The sequence below is a fragment of the Bombus terrestris genome, chromosome 6 (assembly GCF_910591885.1).
Source record: "Bombus terrestris chromosome 6, iyBomTerr1.2, whole genome shotgun sequence".
NCBI classification, from domain to species: Eukaryota; Metazoa; Arthropoda; class Insecta; order Hymenoptera; family Apidae; genus Bombus; species Bombus terrestris.
In genome coordinates, this window is record NC_063274.1 from 7,166,504 (window position 1) to 7,192,424 (window position 25,921).

The following is a 25,921-nucleotide window of genomic DNA, read 5'->3' on the forward strand; positions in this document are numbered from 1 at the left end:
TACCAGAATTATTTTGCGGAATGTTATTATTATTAAAATATTTCACGATAATTATCTTTGTATTCTATTCGATTTTTCAATGGTGGCAGACATATTGAATGTTGATATAGGTAAATGCATACAACATATACATATTTTATTTTTATATTATGAAATATTTTAATAATAATAACTTTCTATAAAATAATTTTGTATTTCTGTAATCTATGCGTTAAAACTAATCGATTGATATATAACATGTTGCAATTCGTGAAAAATGATTTTGTTAGAATATATATACATACACAGAATTATGAATTCGAACCTTTTCCCCTAGATTTCGATCACATGGTTTTATTTACCTCTCTTAATTCGACTCAGGCAAACTACTTACACATAATACGTACATATATATAGTTCCAATGAATTTATCGGTTATCTCGGAAGGGGAAAAGATGGCGGTGTGACGTCATATCCGTTCAGCACGAAAACGTAACGTAATTCGCTAACACGTTTTCTCCTAGAACAGCATATTTCTTTAGGCTTGGCGCCTTCGTCAAATGCAGTGAGCGTCGGTGTACGTAAAATGGCGGACGGTGACATTGATTTGTACGCCGACGATCTCGAGCAAGATTTCGCGCAGGTAATTCGTTTTTATCATTGCTAATAAGTAACGAGTTGTCCTATAGGCGTTGTTGTCAATTGGCTACTTTAGTAAAAAACATTGGAAACTGTGAGAAAAATGCGATAGCAGAGCGGGGTTGTTCGGCGTCATGGAGGAGAAACGGTAACGATTGCCTCGACAAGCGGTGTCCGATTCTCGTTCAGCCGGGATTTCGATTTTAACATACATCTTAATCGTGACGAGTAGACGTTGCATTCGATTATCACGACCGATAAACATTTTCTCTATTCTGTTACATAATTACCGTGGCCCGTGCACGTTCTATTGCATCGGGGAAAAACTTAAAAAGCAAATACGTGTAATACACAGATTCACAGCAAGAAAAGCAAAATGGTGTTAGCGGTAAGGCAAATGTCTCGTAGCGCATTTTATTCCTCCACTTCGTTTAATATTTAACTAAAGTTTTCATTATTGCATGCGAGACACCATTTTCTTCTTACAGCGTTTATATTATTTTGAAGTTTGAACACTTTATTTGTATGTGATGTTTTTTTTCTTTTTTATTCCGACCGAAATTGCACCGAAACGATCCGTGCTTATTCAGGAAGCGAATTTTTTTTTGTAGGTATGTGTGTATAGCTTTAATGAGCGTCAATGAAGCGTCTTATCAAGAAAAAATTGTTATATTTTTAATCTTTTTGTATCTTTTATCTATTACACTATTTTTTAGCTTTTGTAAAATAATTTGTATTCTATAAGATGATTGAAATTTATTTTAATACTTTATAAATTATGTTTTTGTTCTTGAAGGAATATGTTTATTTAGAACTATTTTCCTTTTTTTCTTCATAGTGAAATATTTATGTAATACAATGGGGATAGAAAATATTAGAAAAATATGTGAAAAGAAGGTAGTAACATACATAAAATTCATAAATTATCTTTTATCAAAGATTTAGAAGGTAGTTAGTAAATTAAAATATTTATTAATGTATTAATTATTTTTTAAGCTTTCTCCAATATTATTTTTGAAACTTTAAGTAGATAACAAAAAAATTGTATTTTGAATTCATTATTAATATGTATTAAATACTATGTATAATATTTGTTATATATCAATACATTTTATATATTACATATGTGAATGATTTAAAAAGGAATTGAATATTAAATTAATTTTTGTTTGTATAAATACTAAAATTGCACAATATTTTCACAATATAATTCATAAGAATATTCAGCTCATATGATGTAAATATATTAAATTCTTATGGTAATTAATCAGCTTGTGATATATTTTTAATGATTTGTTTTAGGATGAATTTGCTGGTGATGGCGTTGATTTGTATGACGATGTGATAGCAGCTCCTGCTGGTGGTAATGGTGGTGTTTCTACAGGAAATAGTGGAGATGGTGCTGGTGATACTACTTCACCAAATGAAGAAACCAATGGTAGCGCACCTTACCATCAACTTGGAAATAATATTCAGCCAAACCAAATTGGGAGACGCCATCAACTATATGTTGGAAATTTGACTTGGGTAAATAATTGAATTCATTTTTATTAATTAGCCTTTATTTTAAAAACTTAGAGAAAAATCAATATTTTTGTAGTAATTTAAACTTATTGAAATATTTTTATTGCAGTGGACAAGTGACCAAGATATAACTGATGCCGTACAAAGTATTGGTGTATCAGATTTTGTTGAAGTAAAATTCTTTGAAAATCGAGCCAATGGACAATCTAAGGGATTCTGTGTGATATCTTTGGGATCAGAACAAAGTATGAGGATATGTATGGAAAGATTACCTAAAAAGGAATTGCATGGACAGAATCCAGTAGTAACATTTCCAACTAAACAAGCTTTGAATCAAGTAAGTATAGATATATTGACATTGTGAACAAGCAACTATTTATGGGAAAGAAATAATTAGTACTGTGAGAAATTTATTTTTGTTATATGACTCTTTTTCATGAATTTTTACTCTGATAGGTGTAAGTAAAATATAATATTGAATCTGCAGTTTTCTTCTTTTCTTTTAAAAAAATTTGCGAAAATGTTAGATTATTGTTCACTTTCATATAATTTACATTAATATAGTTTTCATTCAAATTAAGTATAGTTAAATCTTTTAAAAAGTTAACTTTTTTAATGTAAATAATTTTGTACTTTTACACATATACAATTTTTATTATATATGATATATTATTAAGAAATTAATGTTGTCCTTTAAGTAACTTCTTTCAATCAAAACACATAATTTACAATTAATTGGTCATATTTATAACATTTAGAAATCTTTTTTATTTCTTTATTCAATCTTTTCAAGAAAGCAATTTGAATTTCTGGACGGCTTAATCGTTATTTCTCTTCCTAATAAATAAATGAAAACTTGACATTTTGTACATTTGAAATTGTGTATATGTTCTCAGTTTGAGTCTCAGTGTAAGACACGACCAGCTCCGGCTCCTCAACAGAGTCAGAGTCAGCGTCCCCATAATCCACATCAGCATCAGTCACCAATGCCACCCCATCAACAGCATCCACAACATCCCCAACACCCTCAACATTCGCAACAAAATCATGGTCCTAGGATGATGATGGGTCCTCCACAGGGTGTACGACCACAGAGAATGCCACCTCCAGGGATGGGTCCACCAGGTCCAGGTGGACCTGGCCAGCAAGGTCCACCGCGTATGCACGGTCCGCCAATGGGCCCGGGACCGGGACCGCACCATCCTTTACCTGGGCATCCTAACCAAGGTCCACCACCTCCTGGTTATCAGCAGGGCCCATGGAATGGGCCAAGACCTAATGGTCCACCTGGACCACCAAGAGGTCCAAGTGGACCTGGTGGTCCACCTCAACAAGGACCACCAGGACCAGGTCCTGGTCAACATCGACCTCCAGGAATGGTATGTAATAGAGTTTTTATTTAATTATTCAATGTAATTGTGTGCATGTAATTTGTCCTTTTGTTAATAACCATACTTTTTCTGAATCAATTTTTTATATTTATAAAACTTAATTTGTATTGCAAACTTGTGTTTATAGTAGTTGTGGGACTTTGCTTTTAACATAAAAATAAAAGGTAACTAAGAAAAACAAGAAAAGAGATAAGAATGTAATATGTAATTGCCTAATATAATTGTGTATTATATAGGGTGTTTGGCTACGGGTGTAAAAATATTTAAGGGGTATTTCTTAAAGTTAAAGTAAGACGAAATTAAGAATTAAAAAATTGCATTTTCGGCTTTGTCTTTTAGTTATTGACAATTAAAAATTAGTCGAAATATATCTGCACGGGCAAAAATATTTTTAGACAAACGAAAGTAGGTCAACCTAAGCAGTGAGGTCCACAGGCATCCTCAAATCGAACAATACATGAGCAGTAGTTTACCTTGCATGAATCATTATGACATTTGAAGACGTAAACCGTTCTACACAACATTTTGTAAGAAAAATCGTAGATTAAACATTATACTTGTCTACTTATAAAAATCTATAACAGCATATCAAAAATCGCCTGATGGAATTTTCGAGTAGACAGCGTTAATATTTCCCCTAAACTTTTGCCTCCATAAATAATTAATAAATAGGTTACTGCCCGTGTATTGTTCGATTTGAGGATGCCTGTGGATGTCACTCCTTAGGCTGATTTACTTTCGTTCTTATAAGGAGGTTTGCTCGCACACAGGGATATTACGACAAATTTTTAATTGTAAATAACAAAAAAACAAGGCTGAAAACATAACTTTTTTATTCTTGATTTTCATCTTATTTTAGCTTTATGAATTATCCTTTAAATCATTTTGCACCTATAACCGAACAACCTGTGTAGCTTCCTTAAAGCTATAGAAAAATAATTATAAAAAAGAAATTTTTTTACTATTCTTCAGATAATACTTGATATATTAATTAGAAATTTCTGTCAAAGTTAGTCATTTCTTGGTTTTTACAATTTTATGATATATTTTACATAAATCGATAAATTATGGTACAAATTACAAGAATATTTTTTGCACTTACATGTCTTACGCTTCGCGTAAACAGAGTTGTACTAGAGACCTTTCAGAAGCCAGTTACCATATACCACAGGTAACACACAATGTGTTGTTTTTCCTGCTTTTCACGTTGTAAAAATTATCCATTCTTCAAACTTTTCAGTATTGATTTGTTTTTAAACACAAAATCTGATCGAACACTATTGAAATTAATGAATACTAAATTGAAATTCTATTATTTTTAGAATTCTAAAATATTTTAAATTGTACTTATATGGAAAATAAAGTTTGAATTATATTAATAAAAAAGTCATCTAACTGCTATCTTTCAATATTTCCTAATTCAATTATCTTTCTTTTGAATGAAGCTGTATTTAGTTATTTTTTTGTATAAATTTCAAGTGTTAAAAGAAAATGTAATATAAAAATATAATCTGCAAAATTTATTTCTTTGAAAATTACAACATTGGCAGTGCATGAGATATGTATAACATGAAAAGCTCCTTCAGAAATCAATAAATTATTTCATTTCAATCTGTTTACTGGTTAATTAAATTTATACAGCACATTGAAAAGTTTTTGATAAACCAATAACTGGCTCTGATATTTTAATATTTTATCATTATTATTAATTACTTTATGATTATTGTTTAATAATAGTATTCCATAGTAACTCGTGTTATTGATGCATTTCATTATTAATTAATTTTTTGCTGTTATTTTTCAAGTATAGAGAATGATTTTTAATTTAATTATGGTAGATTGAAATAGAATCTTCGTTTGTCTCCATTCAGCAATTTCATGGTGGTCCGCCTGGTCCACCTGGTCAAGGACCTCCACGTGGTCCACCTGGACATCCTGGTGGACCTCCAGGTGATCCAAGAGGTGCTCAACCACGTCCCGAATGGAATAGACCACCAGGTTTGTTAAGTATCATGATTCATTATAGATTATATACTGAAACATCTTGGACTCACACGCTCTGTTCTTTCCTTCATTTCATGTGTCGTTATGATAAAATTCTTGTTTTTCCACAGCTTATAGTCTGCATGATAGAATAGATTATGAAAATTATCAAAATTACTATACAAAACAGGACATAAAGAACTTTAGTAATAAATCACTTCCAATAACAAAGCATTATGTAATCAATTTTTTGTGAATAAAGTTCACTGATGTAATTATTCAATGTGCATAGGAATGCATCACGGGCCTCAGGGACCACCAGGTTTCCCTCAACATCAACATATGCAAGGCCCGCAACCTGGTCAAGGCCCACCACAGAGAGGACCTCCTCCAGGTTCTATGGGTGGTGAGAAATTTAGGACGTTCATTGAATATTAACAATATCGCTATTAATTTTTCTTATAATAATGCATGATATTGAGGGAAATTTTATGCTTAGGAGTATGAAGGTGCAAGGTGTTTCAGATAAAAGTAATATAAACAACAATTCAATTTTTGTTGTTACAACAATTTCAATGAATATAAAGTATATAATTGAAAGTATTTTCAAATAATACTAAAAAAATAAGTAATAATAACATAGGAAAGAAATAGTTCAATTCGAATAAATATACTTAAAAGAGTAAAAATATATTATCAATATATATTAAATATTAGAATATATAAAGAAAGATGGAAACTTTTAGTCTATAATAATTTGTCATAATCTTACAACATTGTGCAAGCATATTCTAAAGCAAAAAACATACTTTATCAAATCAATCATACAATAAAAATTGTTTTGTGTAATGAAAAAATTTATAAGCTTGCTATACAGTGTTGCAAGCTAACAAAGATATTGATCAGGAATGTTACCAGGTCCAGGAGGTCCGCCACCTGGTCATGGTGGCCCACCTCAAGGACCACCACAAGGACCCCCAGGAGGACCTGCACCACATGTGAATCCAGCATTTTTCCCACAAGGACCACCTCATCAACATCCAGGACAACATCCACCAGGTCCTCCTGGTCCACCTCATGGACCACCTCATGGTCCACCACATGGTCCACCTCATGGTCCACCTCATGGTCCTCCACATGGTCAACCACATGGACCACCACATGTGCCACCTCATGGTTATGGACCACCTGCAGCACAGGTATATGGTATTCTAATTTATATTGTCCATTGTGTTAATATCTTATATTTCTGATATTATTTAGTGGCTTCACTATTACGTTTCATAATACCACTGCTTTATTAAAATCTTTAAAAAATCAAGATGAATTATATATCTTACAGCCACCTTATGGCGCACCAGGACCTGATCATCGCCCAGAAGGTCCTCCTCCGCTTACAGAACAAGAATTTGAAGAAATCATGGGTAGAAATAGAACCGTTTCTTCTTCTGCTATTGCTCGAGCAGTATCTGATGCTGCAGCAGGGGAATACGCAAGCGCTATAGAAACCCTGGTTACAGCCATTTCATTGATAAAACAATCCAAGGTTGCTGCAGATGATAGATGTAAAATTTTAATCAGTTCTCTTCAAGACACCTTGCGTGGCGTCGAAACAAAGAGTTATGGATCCGCACGTAGGGGTAAATATTTTATTTCTTACATTTAGAACAATAAAAAATAGATGTATGTTTAATAACTTTTTTAATCACTTGCAACGACTTTCATATCTCCTATGATTCTATCGAAATTGAGATTATTGTTTTAGTTAATCTAGATTTAATGAATTATTTCAGAACGATCACGTTCACGAGACAGAGAACGCAGTCACAGAAGAAGACGTGAACGATCAAGGAGCCGTGACAGGGAATACAGAGAAAGAAGCAGAGACAGAGATAGAGAACGTGACAGGGAACGCGATCGTGAAAGGGAAAGGGATCGTGATCGTGACAGAGAACGTTATTACAGTGAACCATATCCACGGGAGAGATCACGAAGCAGGGAGAGAGATCGTGAACGTGAAAGAGATCGCGAATATAGAGAGCGAAGCAGAGAAGAAAGGTAAGCTCAACATCTCATAATTATTTTAACTGTCACTACTGGATGTACCTTCTTATTCAATTCAGTCAAAAATTAACTGACAGTCGCAACTTATAATCGATAGCCCTCGTAATAATAGCCACGTATGCGTATGATTTAGAAAAAGAAAATGAGTACGATAAGTCTATATTTACATAAAATAATCCGACGTTTACATTGTAACAGATCGTATATAACTATATACAATTTACTAAAATATATCATGCAATTTTCTTCGCAAATAGATATAGCACTATAGCAACGATATTGATCTAAGTAATATAAGTCCCATTTATTGTATTATATATTTTGCAAACATTTTCAATCATGCTATACAGAATATTGTATGCGGAGTTCATCCGAAACGTTCAATTTGAATACTTATTTAAAATGGCATTAAATAGTATGAAATCTGATAAAAGTGCAAGTAAATTAAATGAATTGTAACTGGTATTAATGATGTTTAGAAGAGAACGCGTTGATTTATAATGTGTTCAATTGTAAAATAATTAATAATGTGTGTCTATTTAAATACTAACATATTTCATTGGGACAAATTTAACTGTCATTAAATATTAATAATTACTTGTAACATTTCTTAATATTTCCTTATTGTCTCTATTAATTAATTATTCTGGAAGAATTCATAAGTACAGACAAAGACCATAGATAATTTTACATGGTCATATAACAATAATTTATAAGACTCAAATATAGTTGACTTTATTAATGGTAAAAAGTGAACTTAACCCTTTTGCTGTAATGTAATCTCAAATCTATATGTTATAATTCTAGAACATCTATACTCTACAAATGGATGTCCACAATTGAACAAAAAGAATCTGTTGTAATTATTATGTAGAATAATTGCGACTAAGTTAGTTACTGAAAGGATATTAACTCTAATCGAGCAAAAATATTTGCTTATATAATTGACAGCGACAGGGTTAAATAAAATTAACGTTACTTTGATGCATTAATTGTTATTGGGCATTTCAGATCTTGAATATTTATATATTTTAGTATGATATCCTTTTTAACAATTACTAAATATTAAATAAAATTCTATTTAAATGAAAGTACTTTTAAATTTTCTCTGCTATCAGTTAAAATTTAACCCTTTGGGGACGGGACGGTTCGAAGTCAACCGTACCGTGGGACCGAGCTGCTGCCGCGGTAACCATTTAAAATTGCCAGCGTGCATTTCTGCATAGACGCGCTTTTCGTTCATAGATGTCAAATTCTATACATATATACATGCACAGATTCTCCACAGGATAAATAAAATGTGACATACATATGAATCCTTTGGTTCTATCAGTTATCTTCGCCAAACGCGTATATGAGTTTTTCGCCCATAGCGACGCGTTTACACGGAACACATATGAGTCGTTCGGCTCTACCAATTGTTTTCGCCAAACGCATATATTAGTTCCTCGGTCAAATTGATGGCTTACGCAGAACGCATATATGCGGCGGTAGTTCGCGAAGGGTTAATTTATAAGAATTCAAAATATTATTATTCTTTAATCTTTGTAAATTATATTGGAGATAAAAATGTTAATCACAAGGATATTTTTTTATCAAAATTTTAGACATTCATAAAATGTGAAAAGTAACAATTAACGTATCAATTAAATGTTTTTTTATTATTGTATCAGATTGTTCGTTAATGTCTACTTTTTTAATCTACTACATAAAATTTGTTAAAAGCATTAATCAGAAACAAATATTATATTATTATAATAGTTGATACTTTGATACTTTGAAAGCTAAAAGTGAACATTATTCTTAAAACAATTAAGTATCTTGATTTAGGTGCTCTGCGTTATTATTGAGTGTAAAAGTGACAGGTAAATTATAAATATTGAACTCCAAGGACTGTTATTATTCCTATGTTAGCTTCAATTTGCTGTGCATATGATTATATAATAATATATTATTATTATAAAGTTATAATATAAGATGATCTTCTCATTAGATAACTCAAAAGCGATACCGCCATCACACCGAAAATCACATTCTCGGTCCCATTCTCATTTTACATCTATATATGCATACATTTACCCTATTTCAGTGGTATCAATTTCTACTGATATTATAACTCACACAACCGATATTGTTATTGGCGATACTGTCCTTGAGTTAATTAGCGAGAAAGTCATTAAATAGTATAATGAAAATATAAACGTATTCATCTTTTAATAAATCAGTTCTTTATAAAAAAAATTGTAATACGTTATTATGATTTTAGTATTTAACAGTAACCTGAAATATTCGAAGCAACTAAATACAGTACACATTTATTTCATACCTTTTTAAATGTTATTAAATCATTGGCAGAAATACAAATTATATTTAAAAGATGCTCAGTATATGTTGGTTAACATAGGAAGAAATTGATTGTTTAGCAAACAGTACAAAAAAATCATAAAAGTACCCTTATGTTTGTTTTCAAATAGCAAACATTAAAAATTTTTTTCGTCCTAATATTATCAAACAGCGATAAGTAATAATCACTATTGATTTTCATTAGTTATGGTTTTAGAAAGTAACAGGGGCTGTTTTTATAATAGAGAAACTGAAAATATTGCGATCTCAATTTCTAAACAATATAATATTTTAGGAACATTTATATATAATAGTAATGTAATTAAAATGATGCAATTGAAATAACAATTCTATTTGCGAGTTATAAATTTTATTGTAAATTGTTCAAAACTTTAACATGCACTAAAACGACGAGATTGTAATTTTATTAATCTATTTGTTTATTGCTTTTGGAATATTCAGTAGTAAGTGAGACTGAAGTTTCAAAGATGAAATAGCCAACAATAAACGAAACTTGCCCATAATTCAAATGATTGAAAGATTTGTAGATTAAGGCGAACATCCGTTCATTAATTAAATATTAGAACAGATTTAAGGAATGTTCGCATCTACATCTTTATTTCAATTTTGTAAATACGAGGGAAGAAATGAACTTTGTACTTAGTATCAATGATACTTCTGCAAGTTATTTTTGTCACATGATATTTGAAGTGTGTGCGTGGATACACTTAGAGGTTGAAGCTGTGTAACAATAGTTTTCCTAATATACAATTGACAATTTTGGAATGTAAACAGATGTTAGCTTCTTCCTTGAGATAAGTCATACAGTACATTCAATACAATTGTTCTCTCTTGTTCCTCCTGTGTAGTTGTAATCTTTATTTCCAAAGTCGCCATTGGAAAAAGTATGTAAAAGAATGTGCATATCTTTTTTGTAGATATTTCTTTCTATTCAAAACATTTCGATATGTTTCATAGAGATATTGTAAATGAAATTTCTGCCAAGTATATTTAAGACGTGATAGAGAATCAAATATTTAATTTATGAACTACATCTATTGGTATTTTAAAAAATTACTGAACTTTATCTAGCGATAGAATTATTGCAGTTATTAATCCTAACAATTCGTAAGATTAACAGTTCATGAATTAAATAGTCAGTTTCCACATATTGTTATCTTTAGTTATTTATAAAACATGAGTAGGAATGATTACAATTTTACTTTATTTATTAATCTAGCATATTCATATCATGATATACATATCTTGATATACATAATGTAAAAATACTTACAATGTATAATTACTATTTATATATTAAGATGGTTAAATGCTTCTTCAATTTATATATTATGTTAGCATATATTAACACAAGATCTACACTTATCCACAGAGATACTGTAATATTGATTCTAATATTAAGTTGATATATGTATAGATCTACAAATACTTTACTACAGTAAAGTAGTCATAATCCTGAAACCATAAAAAAAAATGAAATCTATGCAACACAGTTATATCCTAGAAGGAATTATCTTCTATTTTTCCATGTTTTAAAGTCAGTTATTCTTGTTTCATTTTGAATATTCAAATATGGTTACAGGTTTAACAATGAATCTCAAAACTTCTTTGAATATATGTAGTATTGTACACATGCACTTACATATAATTGGTAACTGTAGTTAGTATTATTTCGAATAACATATTGACATATTTTCTAATTTAATCTATATTTCAATAGAAAAATATTAAAAAATGGTTGTCTTTTATATAAGCATTAAGTCGTAGAGTAAGTTCACAATTTATTATAAATTTTGCTCGAATAAGTGATCGTTGCTAGTAGACTGAAAAAGGAAAATTGAATATATTTCTTAACATAGCTTATTTTAACTAAAGCAATGTATTAAGCCTGGTAACAGTATAAGTCATAACGAAGTATGCATATTTTCCATTAGTACGACACGTCAGTCAGCCAGGCCAAGAGTAAAAGAAGAACCGCCAGAGACGGCTCCCGTCTCGTCTTCCAAGGCGTCTAGGTAATTTACACTTTTTTTTTCATTAAAGTGAATGCATGTAGATCTCATTACAAAGTATTATCTTGTTAGATGCAAAACAACAGATTAGAGTTATTCTTAAAGAATTTGATTCAGAATTCACGTATTGATTACATTATCCATCATTTCACAAACAGGAATATTTTAGAATTCAAATAAAAATTTTGTAAATAAGTGGGAGAGAGAAGGGGGAGAATACAAAAAATATAAGAAGTAGAAAAATAAGAGACAAGTATAAAGAAAATGTTTCAACTCACTTTTGTTTCTTCACATGCATATAATGATGAGAAAAGGTATTAAAAGTTATAATTCTATTAGAATATCGCACGAATTCAGTGAATCTTTTGCTTTCTGATTACAAAATCGTTTATTGCAAATTGTTGGAAAATTTAGATAAATATTAGTTTTTCTTTGTTATTAAAACTTCTTGTTAGAATAATGTGTTTAGTTCCTGAAGTTATCAGAGACTTTTTTATGCAGTAAATTGTCTCTTCTAAATGCTTGGTAATTTTTTTCCTTTCTCTTAAGCCTTTGCAATAAGTAACAACTTGATCGCAAAAATCAAAATATTAATAGAGAGCAAGGAAACGAATAAAAAAAAAAAAAAATAAAAAGTTATCATGAACGAAAAAGGTAGGGTACATTAAAGAAAGATACATAGCGTATCAAAGAGTCCTTGAGTTAATGTAAATATATCTTAAGAAGGAATTGAAAAGAATTAAAAAAAGAAAAAAAGCAAATTAATAGTGTACACCGCTAAAGTAAGATAATTGGCTGACGTGTACTTGTGTAGGTATTATGACGATCGCTACAGAGAGCGTGAACGAGACAGAGATCGAGAACGAGAGTCGAGCCGAAGACCATCGGAGAGAGAACGAGAACCGGAGCGTGAACGGGAGCGAGAACGAGAAAGAGATCGTCGCGACGAACGTGGAGACTCTTCACATCGTTCAAGGCATTAAAGGCGATTAAGTGTCGGAAAGAATAAAGAAGAATTCTCGTTTACAAAAAAATCAGAAATAACAGAGAAAACAGTGAGAATAAAAATACGGAAGGGCCAGAAAACGAGGAAGAGGTCACGTCTTAGCATGCAGTGTTTGCAGGATCTTACCGGTCATTTTCTTGCAAGCGTCATTGAGAAACGGATTCAAGAGGACACTCATACACGTTTATCTCCTGAGAGCACATGTTTATCTTCTGTATTTTGTCTGAATATCAATAGTATTTAAACACTTTCTCGGCTGAACAGGGAAACCATTGGTTTCGAAATGAAAGATACACAGTGACCTTGCAATTAATTAAATTTTTTGATAAATCTATCATGATTCCATTTATATATGATCGGTAATTCAGAGCACCTTTCGATACAACAGATTTAGTCTTTGTATTAGAAGTATAGATAACCATCTTCCAGTTATTTGTTTTACATGACAAATAGCTCTGTACTAGAGGTCTGTAGTTTGTGTATTTAATATCTATGTGTACACGTGTGTGAAACGTATCTGTATGTTTTACCACATAATTTTTAGTACATGTTTATCTATATATTAGGAGTATCTAATTCACGTATGTTTAAATATCCGGGTACACGCGTATTGATATATTCATATTCTAACTTACAACTTGGAAATCTATATTTAAAAAATTTTGTTTATTCACTTATTGTCGTACTATTGTATCTTATAAGTAGAATGTTATTAATTCTTAAGTTTCATATTAAAGTATAAGATTGTGATCAATCACAATTCCCTTTTTTATAAACATAAAATTCTAATTATAGGGAATTAAGAACACGAATTTTGTATTTTCTAGTAACATGCTACACGTGTCTGTTTATTGCACGTTTAGGAAACTATGACCTCTAGAATTTTTATCAGTTGCAACTGAATGACTATGTTATGATTGTATTAAATTATAAATATCTATTTTTAGGTGTGCTTAGATACATTTATCGGTATGTGACGAAGCATCTAAAAATAGAGAATCTCGGTCGAGAAAGTGGCGAATTATTATGTTTTGATAACATGATTTGCAAGTCTTTGTGTAAACTTTCGGCAGAGTTCCGAATCGCGAGTATTTTAGCCAAATTACTACGGGTGGTTTTGTCATAGGGGATTCTTCGCAACACGTTGCATGGGTGGTTGATCGTAGAATTTGACATACAGTTTCTTTTTGAGTCATCGATGGTGTTGTTTTTTTTCTTTTCTTTTTTCTTTTTACGTAGCATACACTATCATATTACTAAATATTATTACACTAATTATAAAAAAGCAACAAGAAAAAATGATAATGAAGCTAACGAAAACGCATACACCACAAATGCATATATACATGTATATCTATGTAACATTTAAGCAGAGAGTATTTGTTTAGTTTTCAGAAAAATGTAGTGAGAGTGAAAGAGCGAGAAAGAGAGGGAGAGTATGTGTTATTCACGAATAAAAAAAAAGAATAGTGATAATAGCAACAACAAATTAACAAAAGGAAAAGGTGACGAAAGCACAACGAAAGTTATGTTTCACGAAGAGTCGTGTTCAGTTGCGGTTTACAGAGAAGCTGAAGAAGAGGCTTGCGCCGTACCTATTGGCGAACGGTGCTGTGTTTGTTGGTTGCCTCGGGGAAGAATGAAGATCACACTCTGGACTCTCGTCATCGGTCTTCTATCTCCACGACGATGCAAGATTGTATCTTAACTATAATATATATATACGCTTTCAAAAAAAATATACGTGATAAACATGTCTTTACTTTATTCATCAGCACACACAATCTTCCTGATAAATATGTTATTTTTGTTTTTGTGCTATTGCATTATTCCATTTATTAATCGAAAGGTGGAACCAATCGAAAGACGCATACACGGCATCCGATTTAAACACTTTCGATCTCACCTTTAATTAATTTATTTCTGTACAATTTTTAATGTTCGTAACAACGATCGATTAGGGATCGAAAGTGTATGATAACAGGGGTGGAACACGATATTTTACATGTAAAACAATGATTATGTTCCCCATTATGTTCTATGACATATACTAGTCTCATCCATGAAATTGGAAAGATCAATGTCAGAGTTATATATACTCTCTGATAGTTGAGTGTTTGAAAACTAATTTATCAAAACTACCCAAATCTGTTCACCTAAAAATAATAAAGATTACTATCCTGATATGATCATAATTTTGTTTATTAATTATAAATAAGTATAGATATTCCAAGATCATCGACTTGGGTAATTTTGGTTAATTAATTTTATGTAATAGTGCCATCTTATTTTTCACTGTTTAGTTGAAACGGCATAGAAAACTATTTATAACGATACATAGTATATTGTGAAAGCGTAACACGTTCACGGAACGACTTTGTTTGAATTGTCAAAAAGGTCCTGTGTATTATTTGAAGAAAAGAATTTCTCTCCTGTGTACGCCCTTACAGCGTACAGATTAATCCTCGTATAATCAAGATTTATGTAATTAAGAGTTCTATGAAGAATTATATTCACCTCTTATGCACTTGAATGCAGAATTTAATGTACATAAAAATATCATTAATATGATATTGCGTTCGTCAAATGTTACACATTTTGAAAATATGTATTTTAAATCCAGTAATATATTATGGTTATTTCAATTCTTGATTGTACGAGGAATAGAAATTAGAAAAGTTAGTATTCGTGTGCAGTAGCAGAAACTCTTTCATGTTTTAGAAGGATCGGTATTACTGTATTTTTCTATGCTCAAGCATGATGTTCTTAAGACTTAATGTCCCTCCTCCTTGTATATTTAATCTTCATTTTTATGCATCTTTTCCGATCTGAAACGAGAATATATCATCTTATAATTTATTTTTTAGTCACACGTTATATGTATTATTTTTTAAGTAATATGTTATCCGATCGCTACAGTTAGATGTAAACAAAACTACGAAGTTGTAAAAGTCATATACTACAAGCACTGAATTACGCATGAAAGAGTTGAGAATAGCTCGAAAGAAATTACAACTAAATTGAACACTATACATTCGTCCTCTCTAAGAGAGGAAAAAGTATCAAAAGTAAGCAAAGACAGCGAGGGTGGTTCACCTTTCGAATGGATTTTTTATCAGGGATCATTATGAATGATGATACACTTAATGATAGCTCTGTGAGACAACGTTGTATGTATATATTAATTTTTATCATGTATCGCATAATCATTCGTTATTTTAGCAAAACCCTCGACGGTCTTCTTTCATGTATAACAAATTACTATATAAGATAAAATGAAATGAATTATATATATATACGTATTATATATATACGCACACATATAATTTCTTATATTATAAAAATTTATTACATTTTTAATATTTATGAAATGATTTTGTTGCGCAACGATTAGCGATATATTATTATTATTTCTATATGCTTGTGAAAGCTTAGCTGTATAACTTTAGTTCATTTCACTTGGTATAAATTTTTAACCAGAAGCGTCATGTTTTAGAGAGAATGAAAAGGGAAGAAGACCGCAAAGGGCTGAGCATTTGGTACCTTTTAACAAGTACCAGGAAACGGATGATGGACTCTCACAGAGCACAATACCAGATAGTTAAATTCTCAGCAACAAAAAAGAAGGAAAATCCCAATAAATTTTTATGTTGTAATATACGAGACCAGTTTGCATGATCACATACATATACACATACGTGTCTCGTGAATGATTATGTTTCGATGTGCCATTTTGAAGTAACCATATAATAGTTAACTCGATCATATAGCTAGAAATAAGAGACACTGCTGGATGGAACACAACCAACTCATAGTCCAATTGTTTGAGTTTATTCATGCTTTGATCCTTTGTGATTCAATGTTTCCAATTTAAGTTAATTTATTTTATATCAGTTTTCATTATTGTTATAACTATGAATTATAATTTGTCAAACACATTTTCTATGAAATTAAAATAGAATTGTTTTTATCATTAATTTAATTCTTGTAAAAGTGATTTACACAACATATTTCATTATTTGATACTGGAAATATAATTTATTTTCGTAGGATAATTTGGTAAAATGAAACAAGTATATTGCTCAACATAATTGAAGAATAAATAGTAATTACTATTAAAGTAAAGAATTGCAAAGGATTAATGTAAAATGCTTTTTTCACTCCTACTTATCTTTATAACTAAAAATTCAATATTTTTGCAACAGTTAGTCTAAAAATCCGAATACAATGACTACATTATTTACAAACAGTATAGACAATTCGACTATAAGTATAGTTCTTAGAAAGTAAAATGTATAAATTGTAGTTCTTATGAGAATCATCGAGCTGTACACACACTGCAACAAAAGCCTGCATCTCCTGGATTTGTTAGCACTGTGTGCGGCTTTCTTTATGTATAGATTTTTTTACTGCGATTCACCAACCAGAAAGATATTTTACTATAGCTCAGTCATTTCGTCTTCGATTCCTATGTTATGTTTAAACGGTGATTTTTCGAAAGAATAATTAAGGACACATTACTTTAACTTATCAGGATTAAAAAGAAATTTTTATCTTCAGTTCAGCGCAGGTTCCAATGATTTCATTGAGGCGTCTAAATAATCGGAGTAATTATAATATTATTTTTCCTGTCATTTGAAATTGAAAAAGGAAAAAGTCTGCATTGCATTCTTACATTACAAATATGCGACAAGTAGTTTTTTGTGTACTAATAATAAGAATTGTCCATTTAAAGCGCAATTTTAAGGTGACAAAATATTGGTGTCTGTAAGGTATTTGCTATTTTCTAATTTTGTCTTATTTTCTTTTTAATGTGAAAGAGATATTGTTTCAAAGAAAGTTAACGATTGTTTATAGAAAATTAAAGTATACTGCCGATTAGTTATTCTTATATTTAATTTTTTTCTTTTCTTTTTTTCAATTTTATCGTCTAACTTATGGTAATTAATGTTGAAACTATTTCATAGCTTAGTGGTAGTTGCGTTTTAAATGAATAGTTCTGTATTTGTTTCTTATCAAGAGTACAAAGAGCTGTGAGATATTTTTATCTGTAGCTTTATTTTTTAATGATTTATATTTAACGACATTCTATTTATAGAGATCATATTTTGTTAATAGAGGTTTCGGTCAAGTGACGCTGTGAATTATAGGACTTATATAAACAATCATACGATAACACGTGAAAAAGGATAGTTTCAATTTTTTGAAACGCAAAGCGCTTTGTACTGAATAGTATTATTATACAGAACTATTACAGTTCTACGTGACGATATCAAATAATGCGATTATTATCAAGAAAATTTTATAAAAGCTAAAAGAATCACATTTCTGTGAATCTACATAAATGATTGTTAATATTTAGTGGTCTTAACGAAACCGACGAAAATCTTTTGTAATGTTGTGAGAACACTATAAATCTAATGACAACTTATGTAAGTAAGTATTATAATGGCATATTTAGAACCATGCAATGAAATGCATAGAATTCTCAATATTTTACAATTCATGATATTAGTATAGTTTTTTTTAAATCATTCAGAATTATAAATCTGAAACATGAAAAGGATTAATGTTAATTTAATAGACAAATATATAATTGTGAATTTATGATCAATTGTCAAGAGAAATTAGAAAACTCTCAAAGAGATAAATTGATGTTAAAAGAAAAATATATGTATATATATAATACATATTTAAAATATATCAAAAGTTACAACTCTTTTCAATACAATGGAATCTTAAAGAAATCAATAAATCAATACTAGATCTTTCTATAATATCAATGAAATTTTTGTTGTATTATCAAGATTTATGAATGTTTTAAAATACTTAGAAAAATACAAACAACACAGGCATTAGATATATATATATACTACGAATTTTCTTCTGTGATCTTTTAAGAAACGTTTAAGAAACGTTAAAATATGCACAGAATATTGTAAAATTTTACAAAGTCAAATGTTTAGTATTCTTATAATTTTCTTATTAGTACAAAATTAAAATCTTAAAAATGAACAAAAACATTCTGTGTTAATATTATAGAGTTTTAAAGCATTTGTTCCTGAAAGATAATAGAAAAAGATAACAAAAAATAAATGATAGGGATAAGCGGTTTATTAATTATAATTTATTTAAATTCGGTAACAGTATATAATGATATAACAGTAACAGTATATAATGATGCGGATTTTTAGTGAACGTAGGAGTTTAAAAGGGTCTACCTTCCGAGTATGCCATGCATGGCGCCCTTTGCACAACAATTGCTCGTTACGATTTCTTCTTTACGCATACATGTATATATATATATATATATGTGTGTATATATATGTATATATATTGTTGTATAACGTACCATTTAAACCTGTTAATATTTTACTAAGTCGAAAATAGAGATTGCCTGGAGAAATGTGTATGGAGTTAATGGGTAAGTGTATAATATCACAGAATACAGTTCTAAAAATCGATACCTCCCATGGATCACGTTTGTTTTGTACGTTTATCAATAGTTTACATTTATATATACATATATACGTATATTTCCAGTCGATATACGAGCTAAAATTTTGTTCAAACGTTTATATGTTACCCTGGTTTTTCTGAGAGCGTATCAAGTAGTTAATTGCTTTAATTGTGTAAGCAGAAATAATTAGTTCTACAAGAATCGAAGTTAAATTCGAGAATTCAAGTCACTAACATGTTAACGATTCAAGATGAAGGAAATTTTCTTAAAATTTAAACAAGAAAATTTGTGATTTTACATATTTGTTTGTTGTTCTTAGTTAATTAATTAATTAACATGCTGGTTTCTACTAGAGTCCTCGAAATTATCAATTTTGCGGATGTTCAAATTTCATCGATATAAAATTGATATTCAAGAATTCAAAATAAAAAGAACGATAACAGGTAACAAATTGAAATTTGAGCATCGTTTTACGTTGATGATGGTCATAATTTGTATAAAGAAACATTGTACAATTTAATAAGATCGAAATTTTTGTGTACATCGTTACATATCGGTAAATTTGTCATTTTTGTATTATTCAGATACGAATTTTACAAATTCTAGTCACTTGTGCCTTTACCAAATTAAGCAAATTTTTCGATTTTCCAATTCGAAGTTTGTAAAAATAGTTGACGAAAAAATTTAATATCGTTCCCTTATGCGCTTTCAAAATCGAATCCTTCGTATAAGATGTTTTTAAAAAAAAGTAATAATTATTCGTCAATTAGAATTAATTGCATAGAATGCAGTTATGGCAATTATTGAGTTATTTATATTACAAAAAGAAAACGTAAGAGAGTTATATACATACATACATACTTTGCGAAATTTTACGCAACGTGTAGTAGTGTATTGTTATATGTAAATCGATAACATTGTGTGTGCGCGCGCGTAGAAGTTATTTACATATAAATAATTTTACACGAAATCAATTCTTATCATGATAAATAAAATAAATATAATTCATATTTTATATCGTATACAAATATCAAGAAAAACAAAATATTTATGATTTTTGCATTAGATTCATTACATTATATTTTGCACACACTAAGAATTATAAATCACTATCGAAGTTGTAATATAATGATAGATTTAAGTATTGCGTGTCAAGAAAAGTCATATATCTTCCTAGTCGATTATGATCGTAGAAAAATCAATATTCTAATATCGTAACGTATTGATCGATAGAATATGCTTTGAAGACAAAATTGCATTTTTTGCGTGATCAAATTCAGTGAGCGTAAAAAGAGGAAAGAAAAATATGCATTACATTTGTTACAAACAAATTACCATATGTCAATGTAATTCGAAATATTTAACAATATTTTGGCTCGTTACCGTAGAGTAAGGAATTTTAAATCCTGTTTTATGCAGATTGAGGCATTTTTAATAATTCTGAATATTTTTATCCTTCATATATTTTCTCTTTTGTTTTATTTGAATATATTTACTTTCAACAAACTTGTGCAAAAGTTACGGAAAAAATAGTTATTTTTGTTGTCATATTATTATTATTTTAATCCTTAAGACATACTTATGTGGTTAGACCAATTTCTTCATTATAATGAATCTTGTTTCTTGCAGTTTAGAATTTTCTAATTTGGGATCTAATTGGGATCTTATCTAAGGGATAATGTGTTAATGAAGGAAAAATATATTCCTGACAACTTTTTAAGGGTCGAGGTTATGTACAGTGAAAATCTCACGACTCATTGTTTCAAAATAAATTCACAATGCACCCTCTGCTTTCTTCACCTTTTAAAGATACTTAAGACTAATATAAGAATACAGCAAGTTTTTATAAAATTTTAGAATATATATAATTTGAATATGCCTCATACTGCATAAATATTTTGGAATTAAATAATAAATATATCAAATAAAAGAGAAGGTAAGTGTCAAATTGAAATTGGAATTCCTTAATTATATCGTGTATACAGTCGATCGTAAAAGGTACAAAAAATTACGATACATATACAAATATAAAATAGTACGTTATTTTCTAGAATAAAACTAAATTTTTGAAATTATAACAGTGTAATTCTTAATTTTTATAAATATTTTAACAATTTCAAGTCTTTTAATAACTAATTTAAGGAATGTACTTTACTTATTACATAAGAATTTTCAATGCTCAATTTTTATTCATGTACTCCTTTTATACAAATACTAGTTTCTATTGTAATTTTTATTACTTGCTTATACAAACAAAATTGTATTTGATAAAATCATTACATTTCCTTATATTATAAGGAACTAAAAAAATCTATCTTTTAAATTCAATTTCATTGTTAAACCGTGAGATTTATCTGTGATAACAATTTGTATTTCGACAATAAATTTGTAAATACGCTTATATAAGTACGCCCAAACAAATTTTTTAAAGACTAGATATAGTATGCAGTTTTTTATTCTGTAAACTACCTGAATGAGACTTTATTTACATGTTAATATTTGTATCTTCTTTTACGAGATTTATTTGTATATACTTGTTGTGCATGTACAATTAAGAATGAAGATTACAGGCAGTGAGTTTTTTTTCTATCATACAATTTACATGGTAAGCGTGGCCGCAATCAAATATTGCGATTCCATTATTACCTAATAGAACTGGTGTTTGAAGGGACAGTGTGCAGCAAGAACATGCAGATAATTTATTCTGATAATGCATTCCCCAATGATGTGGCCCATTCTCGAAAATATTTTTATTAATCGGTTTACTTAAGTCTTTTTCAAGAACTTCTGCCACTTGATCTCGAATCTGTAAAAAACATAAACTGTTTATATATAAATTATGGTTTAGCTAAAACATAAAAGATATAGATACAAACTGAGTTCTTTCTCTCTTTAATAAATATTTTCTGATGACTCACAAGTCAATTAAAAAATAATAATTACCTTTGTAGAACATATTGTATTGTATTCAGATGACTCCAAATTAATTTTATTAAGATTAATGGCATACTTCATCCCATGTTGATATAAAAGTTTTGTAAATACCAATGACTGAAATATACTGCAAAAAATGAAAATACTTAATTATTTTTTCCTGATTTTATGCTTAAGTGTTTAGAAAGATAATACTCACTTTCTATCAATAGGAACATTTGGAATAGCTTTCTCTAATTTTATTAATAATGTCATGGCAATATCAGGTCCCTGTTTCTTCATGATTTCATATATCACAGCAGTCCAGTTTATCCATTCTTCGTGATTTCCTCTTTTTATAGGCTTTCTACAGAACAGACACTGTCCCTCTTGAATTTCTTTCGCGTATGTCGCTATATAGTTCCAATGTTTCCCGTCCAATAAAGGTAAAAAAATGGAAAATATAATATTATCTCTAGTTTGAAGACAATGGCGTATTAGATCATTCGTCATTATACCATGCTGTTCTATGTAAAGTGGCAAGTAATCTCGCCACATATAAGGTACTTTGTTACATAAATTTATACACTCCTCCTTATATTCATCTAGCATTTTCTTAAGAAGGGATTTACCAATCCCCAGGAACTTTGGTTCTATTAGTTCATTTGTTGGATACACACTACCACAGGTACATCTTCTGCAGCTTTGTGCATTTACATTAACAAAAGCTTTTATTATTTGTTTTATAATATTTTCATTATCTGTAGATTGTATTAGTTGTATTGAAACATTTTCTAATAAAGCATTGAAATAACATAGTTCTACGCTTCTTAATACTTCATATACAAAGTTCTTTAGTTCATCTACATTTTCATATGAATCTTTGATAACATTCATTCTCCAATCTATATCTAAAATTATTTTTTCTAAGTCTTCTTCGTCCATTGAAGGCTTAATATTACCAACTACCGTATATATAATTTCCAGATCTGCTTGTATTCTTTGTGTTACATTTTTGTTCAAAATCAATTTTTCTTTGGTTTCATCATGACCTTCTTCTATTTCCTTGGCTGTATTGCAATTCGTGTCTTCATCCTTTTTCGTTTTATTATCGGAATCATTCAATAAATTGGTTGATGTTTTTTCTTTTTCTATGTTTAATTCGGTTTCAAAAAGCCTTTCATTATTTTGCAAAGAACAATAGGATATAGAATGAAGCCCCAAATTTTCCTCATCTTTCAGGTCTGAATTTCCGCAATTAACGACTACAATACCCGAATCTAATTTTTTTGGAATTATTTTTATATTAGATTCCAACAAAAGTATTAAAGGATGTAATAATGTTGACAATTCATCATCTCTAAATATCTGCAACCTATTCTCTATATCACAAACATTATTAATCTCAGTATCATTTACTAATTTTTTTAATTGTAGTTTATACATAAGGCATATCTCTAAACATTCATAATATTTCTTTTTATTATACAATCGTAATATTAAGGAATCTAAGAAATATAAAACTAAACAATGAAATTCCCCATCAGAGGTCATCAAATATATTTTATTCTCGATAGTTTCTGCTAAAGATATATTTGAAAATTCATTAGTCCACAGTACCACAGTTGCAGTCAGAGGATCAATAATGTATAGGCCAGTAGAAGTATATGAAAATAAATACTTCTCTCCAATAACAGACAGATAGGAGAAATTAATAGATTGTGGCAGCCAAGTTTGTTCTGCTTGCTTTTGATAAACAGATTTTCTAATGCTTGGCCTGCATATTATTGTAGGTGGAATAGCAAGTGCTTCTTTAAACTGATGAGTTTTCATTACTATTCCATTTGCAGACACTTCCCAAAGTCTAGATCCTGGTCTAGCACAAAAGATTTGAGGAAAATTTTCTTCTTGTATCTTACTGTTACCTTCTGCAATGAAATTAAAGGAACCCTTTTTATTGACTACTTTCCCTTCCTTTTGGCTGTCTGGAGCACTCTTATTCTGTGTAAGGCATGTTTTATAGAAACAGGCACCAAATTCTCCATGCCGTGCTTTATTTCCTATTTGTTTATACTGTTCCTGTATTGTATCACATATGTAACAACGAGTCAAAGTTGACACTAATAATAAAGGTGATAAGAAATTAAGTTGCACAATGCTTGAATCTAAATTCATCAATGTACAAGTTGGTGCTTGAAACATGCCATTTACCTGAAAGATTATCATTTTATTAGTATTAGTTTACTCTTAGAATAATCTATGTAAAACATAGAAGTTACTAATTTAGTAAAATATATGTCGATAATGTTTAAAATACTAAAGGTTTATACCGTAAAAATAGATAGTGCCATAACAGAAACTTTTCCATGCCCATCTCCAATATATACTTCAGAGCTATTATCATTCCAACACAGGCAGTTAACTTGTTTGTGAATGTGCTCGGTTGATATAGCTATCAATTTTGGAATAGATTTTAGAGCTATTAGACAAACTATACCACGATTTGTTGTCAAGGCAATTGTTTTCTCATCAGGTGATATGAGAATACGAGAAACTGCACCTTCCTGGTGTTATAAAGATAATAATTAAAAATTATCTTTTTTATAATCTTTTACATTGGATTGATATATAAATTATGTAATTTCTTACTATAGTACATTAAGGAAAATTTATGTACCGATAAGGGTATTAATTGTATAAATGAGCATGGTTTCCTTGAAAATAGATAAATACTGCCACTGGTTGAACCTAATACAATATAGCTGGAAGACGTATTGAAACATGTATACTGAAACATAATTAATTTCATATTACTTTCAAATTCTACTTTCATAGAAACAAACTTTTTGAAACTATTTTATTACAAATTTAAGAATATTACTTAAAAAAATAACAAGTATATATTTCTGTCCCATTTGAGAATTAAAAGAAAGACAGCATTTAGTTTAATTGGTTCTTATTATAAGTAGAATTTGTTATACACAATATATTTAATTCCATCTCATTTATTTAATTCTAAGATAAAATGTAATTTTCTAAAACAGATATATATGCTGTATGACACTGAAAAATAATTTCGTTTCAAATATTTGTGCAATTTCAAATTGTACTTCAAGCAATCGCATAAACCTTATTTAACAATAAACTAAATTAGAATGTGTATAGTGAGTCGTTAAAAATGTAATCAGTAGAAACAACACAATATTATGATAGCACATAACATGCATTATTGTGTTGCATAAGAATTGTTTTTCAACTTTAAAGAAATACCTTGATTCGTTGAGTTGAATTGATAGGCTTGTAAAGAAGAGGATTTATTTCCTCGTACTCTGATAACACGTAAGGAAACTCCTGCATAGTCCGCAAAAGTCTCGTGCGTAACTTATGATGAGTAACGATAGTTATTACGCACGAGTTTTACGATAATTAACTGTGATAAACTACGTTAAGTTTTTGCATATAGGTTCATAAACACATACGCGGTTTACCGTATTTCATACGTGACTGTGACATATACTTCATATAAGATTTGCAGAGCATCGAACGTTTTCATATAGAGGGCCGTCCTTACTATTTAAAGTTACTT

At 29.7% G+C, this 25,921-nt stretch overlaps 2 protein-coding genes across 15 annotated transcripts; one reads left to right on the top strand and one right to left on the bottom strand.

Annotated features, from left to right (window-relative positions):
• Window positions 1-450: 450 nt before the first annotated feature.
• On the top strand, window positions 451-22,506 carry LOC100651995 (cleavage and polyadenylation specificity factor subunit 6). 14 transcript variants are annotated; one of them, XM_048406481.1, is made up of 13 exons: window positions 453-622; window positions 974-1,006; window positions 1,921-2,145; window positions 2,252-2,479; window positions 3,039-3,521; window positions 4,660-4,704; window positions 5,405-5,531; window positions 5,809-5,922; window positions 6,423-6,715; window positions 6,859-7,156; window positions 7,310-7,574; window positions 11,879-11,959; window positions 12,792-14,720. In XM_048406481.1, the coding sequence occupies exons 1-13, from the start codon at window positions 566-568 to the stop codon at window positions 12,937-12,939; spliced, it is 2,397 nt and encodes a 798-aa protein (XP_048262438.1). In that variant the 5' UTR covers window positions 453-565; the 3' UTR covers window positions 12,940-14,720. The 14 variants fall into 14 exon arrangements, with proteins under 14 accessions (XP_048262446.1, XP_048262442.1, XP_048262438.1 ...); XM_048406490.1 differs by having other exon boundaries at window positions 3,222-3,521; window positions 12,771-14,720; XM_048406478.1 differs by having other exon boundaries at window positions 455-622; window positions 12,771-14,720.
• Window positions 21,907-25,897, bottom strand: LOC100643161. Its single transcript, XM_003396023.4, has 6 exons — window positions 25,606-25,897; window positions 25,013-25,123; window positions 24,666-24,899; window positions 22,556-24,546; window positions 22,366-22,483; window positions 21,907-22,228 (listed from the first exon to the last, which is right to left on the bottom strand). Exons 1-6 carry the CDS (start codon window positions 25,690-25,692, stop codon window positions 21,974-21,976), a joined length of 2,796 nt encoding a protein of 931 aa, XP_003396071.2. The 5' UTR covers window positions 25,693-25,897; the 3' UTR covers window positions 21,907-21,973.
• Between the last annotated feature and the right edge of the window lie 24 nt (window positions 25,898-25,921).

Bases quoted from the DNA above. Each gene is read 5' to 3' on its own strand.
- LOC100651995 (XM_048406478.1), top strand. From the start codon at position 566: ATGGCGGACGGTGACATTGATTTGTACGCCGACGATCTCGAGCAAGAT. The intron at 2,480-3,038 runs GTAAGTATAGAT...ATATGTTCTCAG, and splicing joins CTAAACAAGCTTTGAATCAA to TTTGAGTCTCAGTGTAAGAC. The intron at 11,960-12,770 runs GTAATTTACACT...GTACTTGTGTAG, and splicing joins TCGTCTTCCAAGGCGTCTAG to GTATTATGACGATCGCTACA.
- LOC100643161 (XM_003396023.4), bottom strand. From the start codon at position 25,692: ATGCAGGAGTTTCCTTACGTGTTATCAGAGTACGAGGAAATAAATCCT. The intron at 24,547-24,665 runs GTATAAACCTTT...ATAATCTTTCAG, and splicing joins TGGCACTATCTATTTTTACG to GTAAATGGCATGTTTCAAGC. The intron at 22,229-22,365 runs GTAATTATTATT...TGTTTTTTACAG, and splicing joins ATACAATATGTTCTACAAAG to ATTCGAGATCAAGTGGCAGA.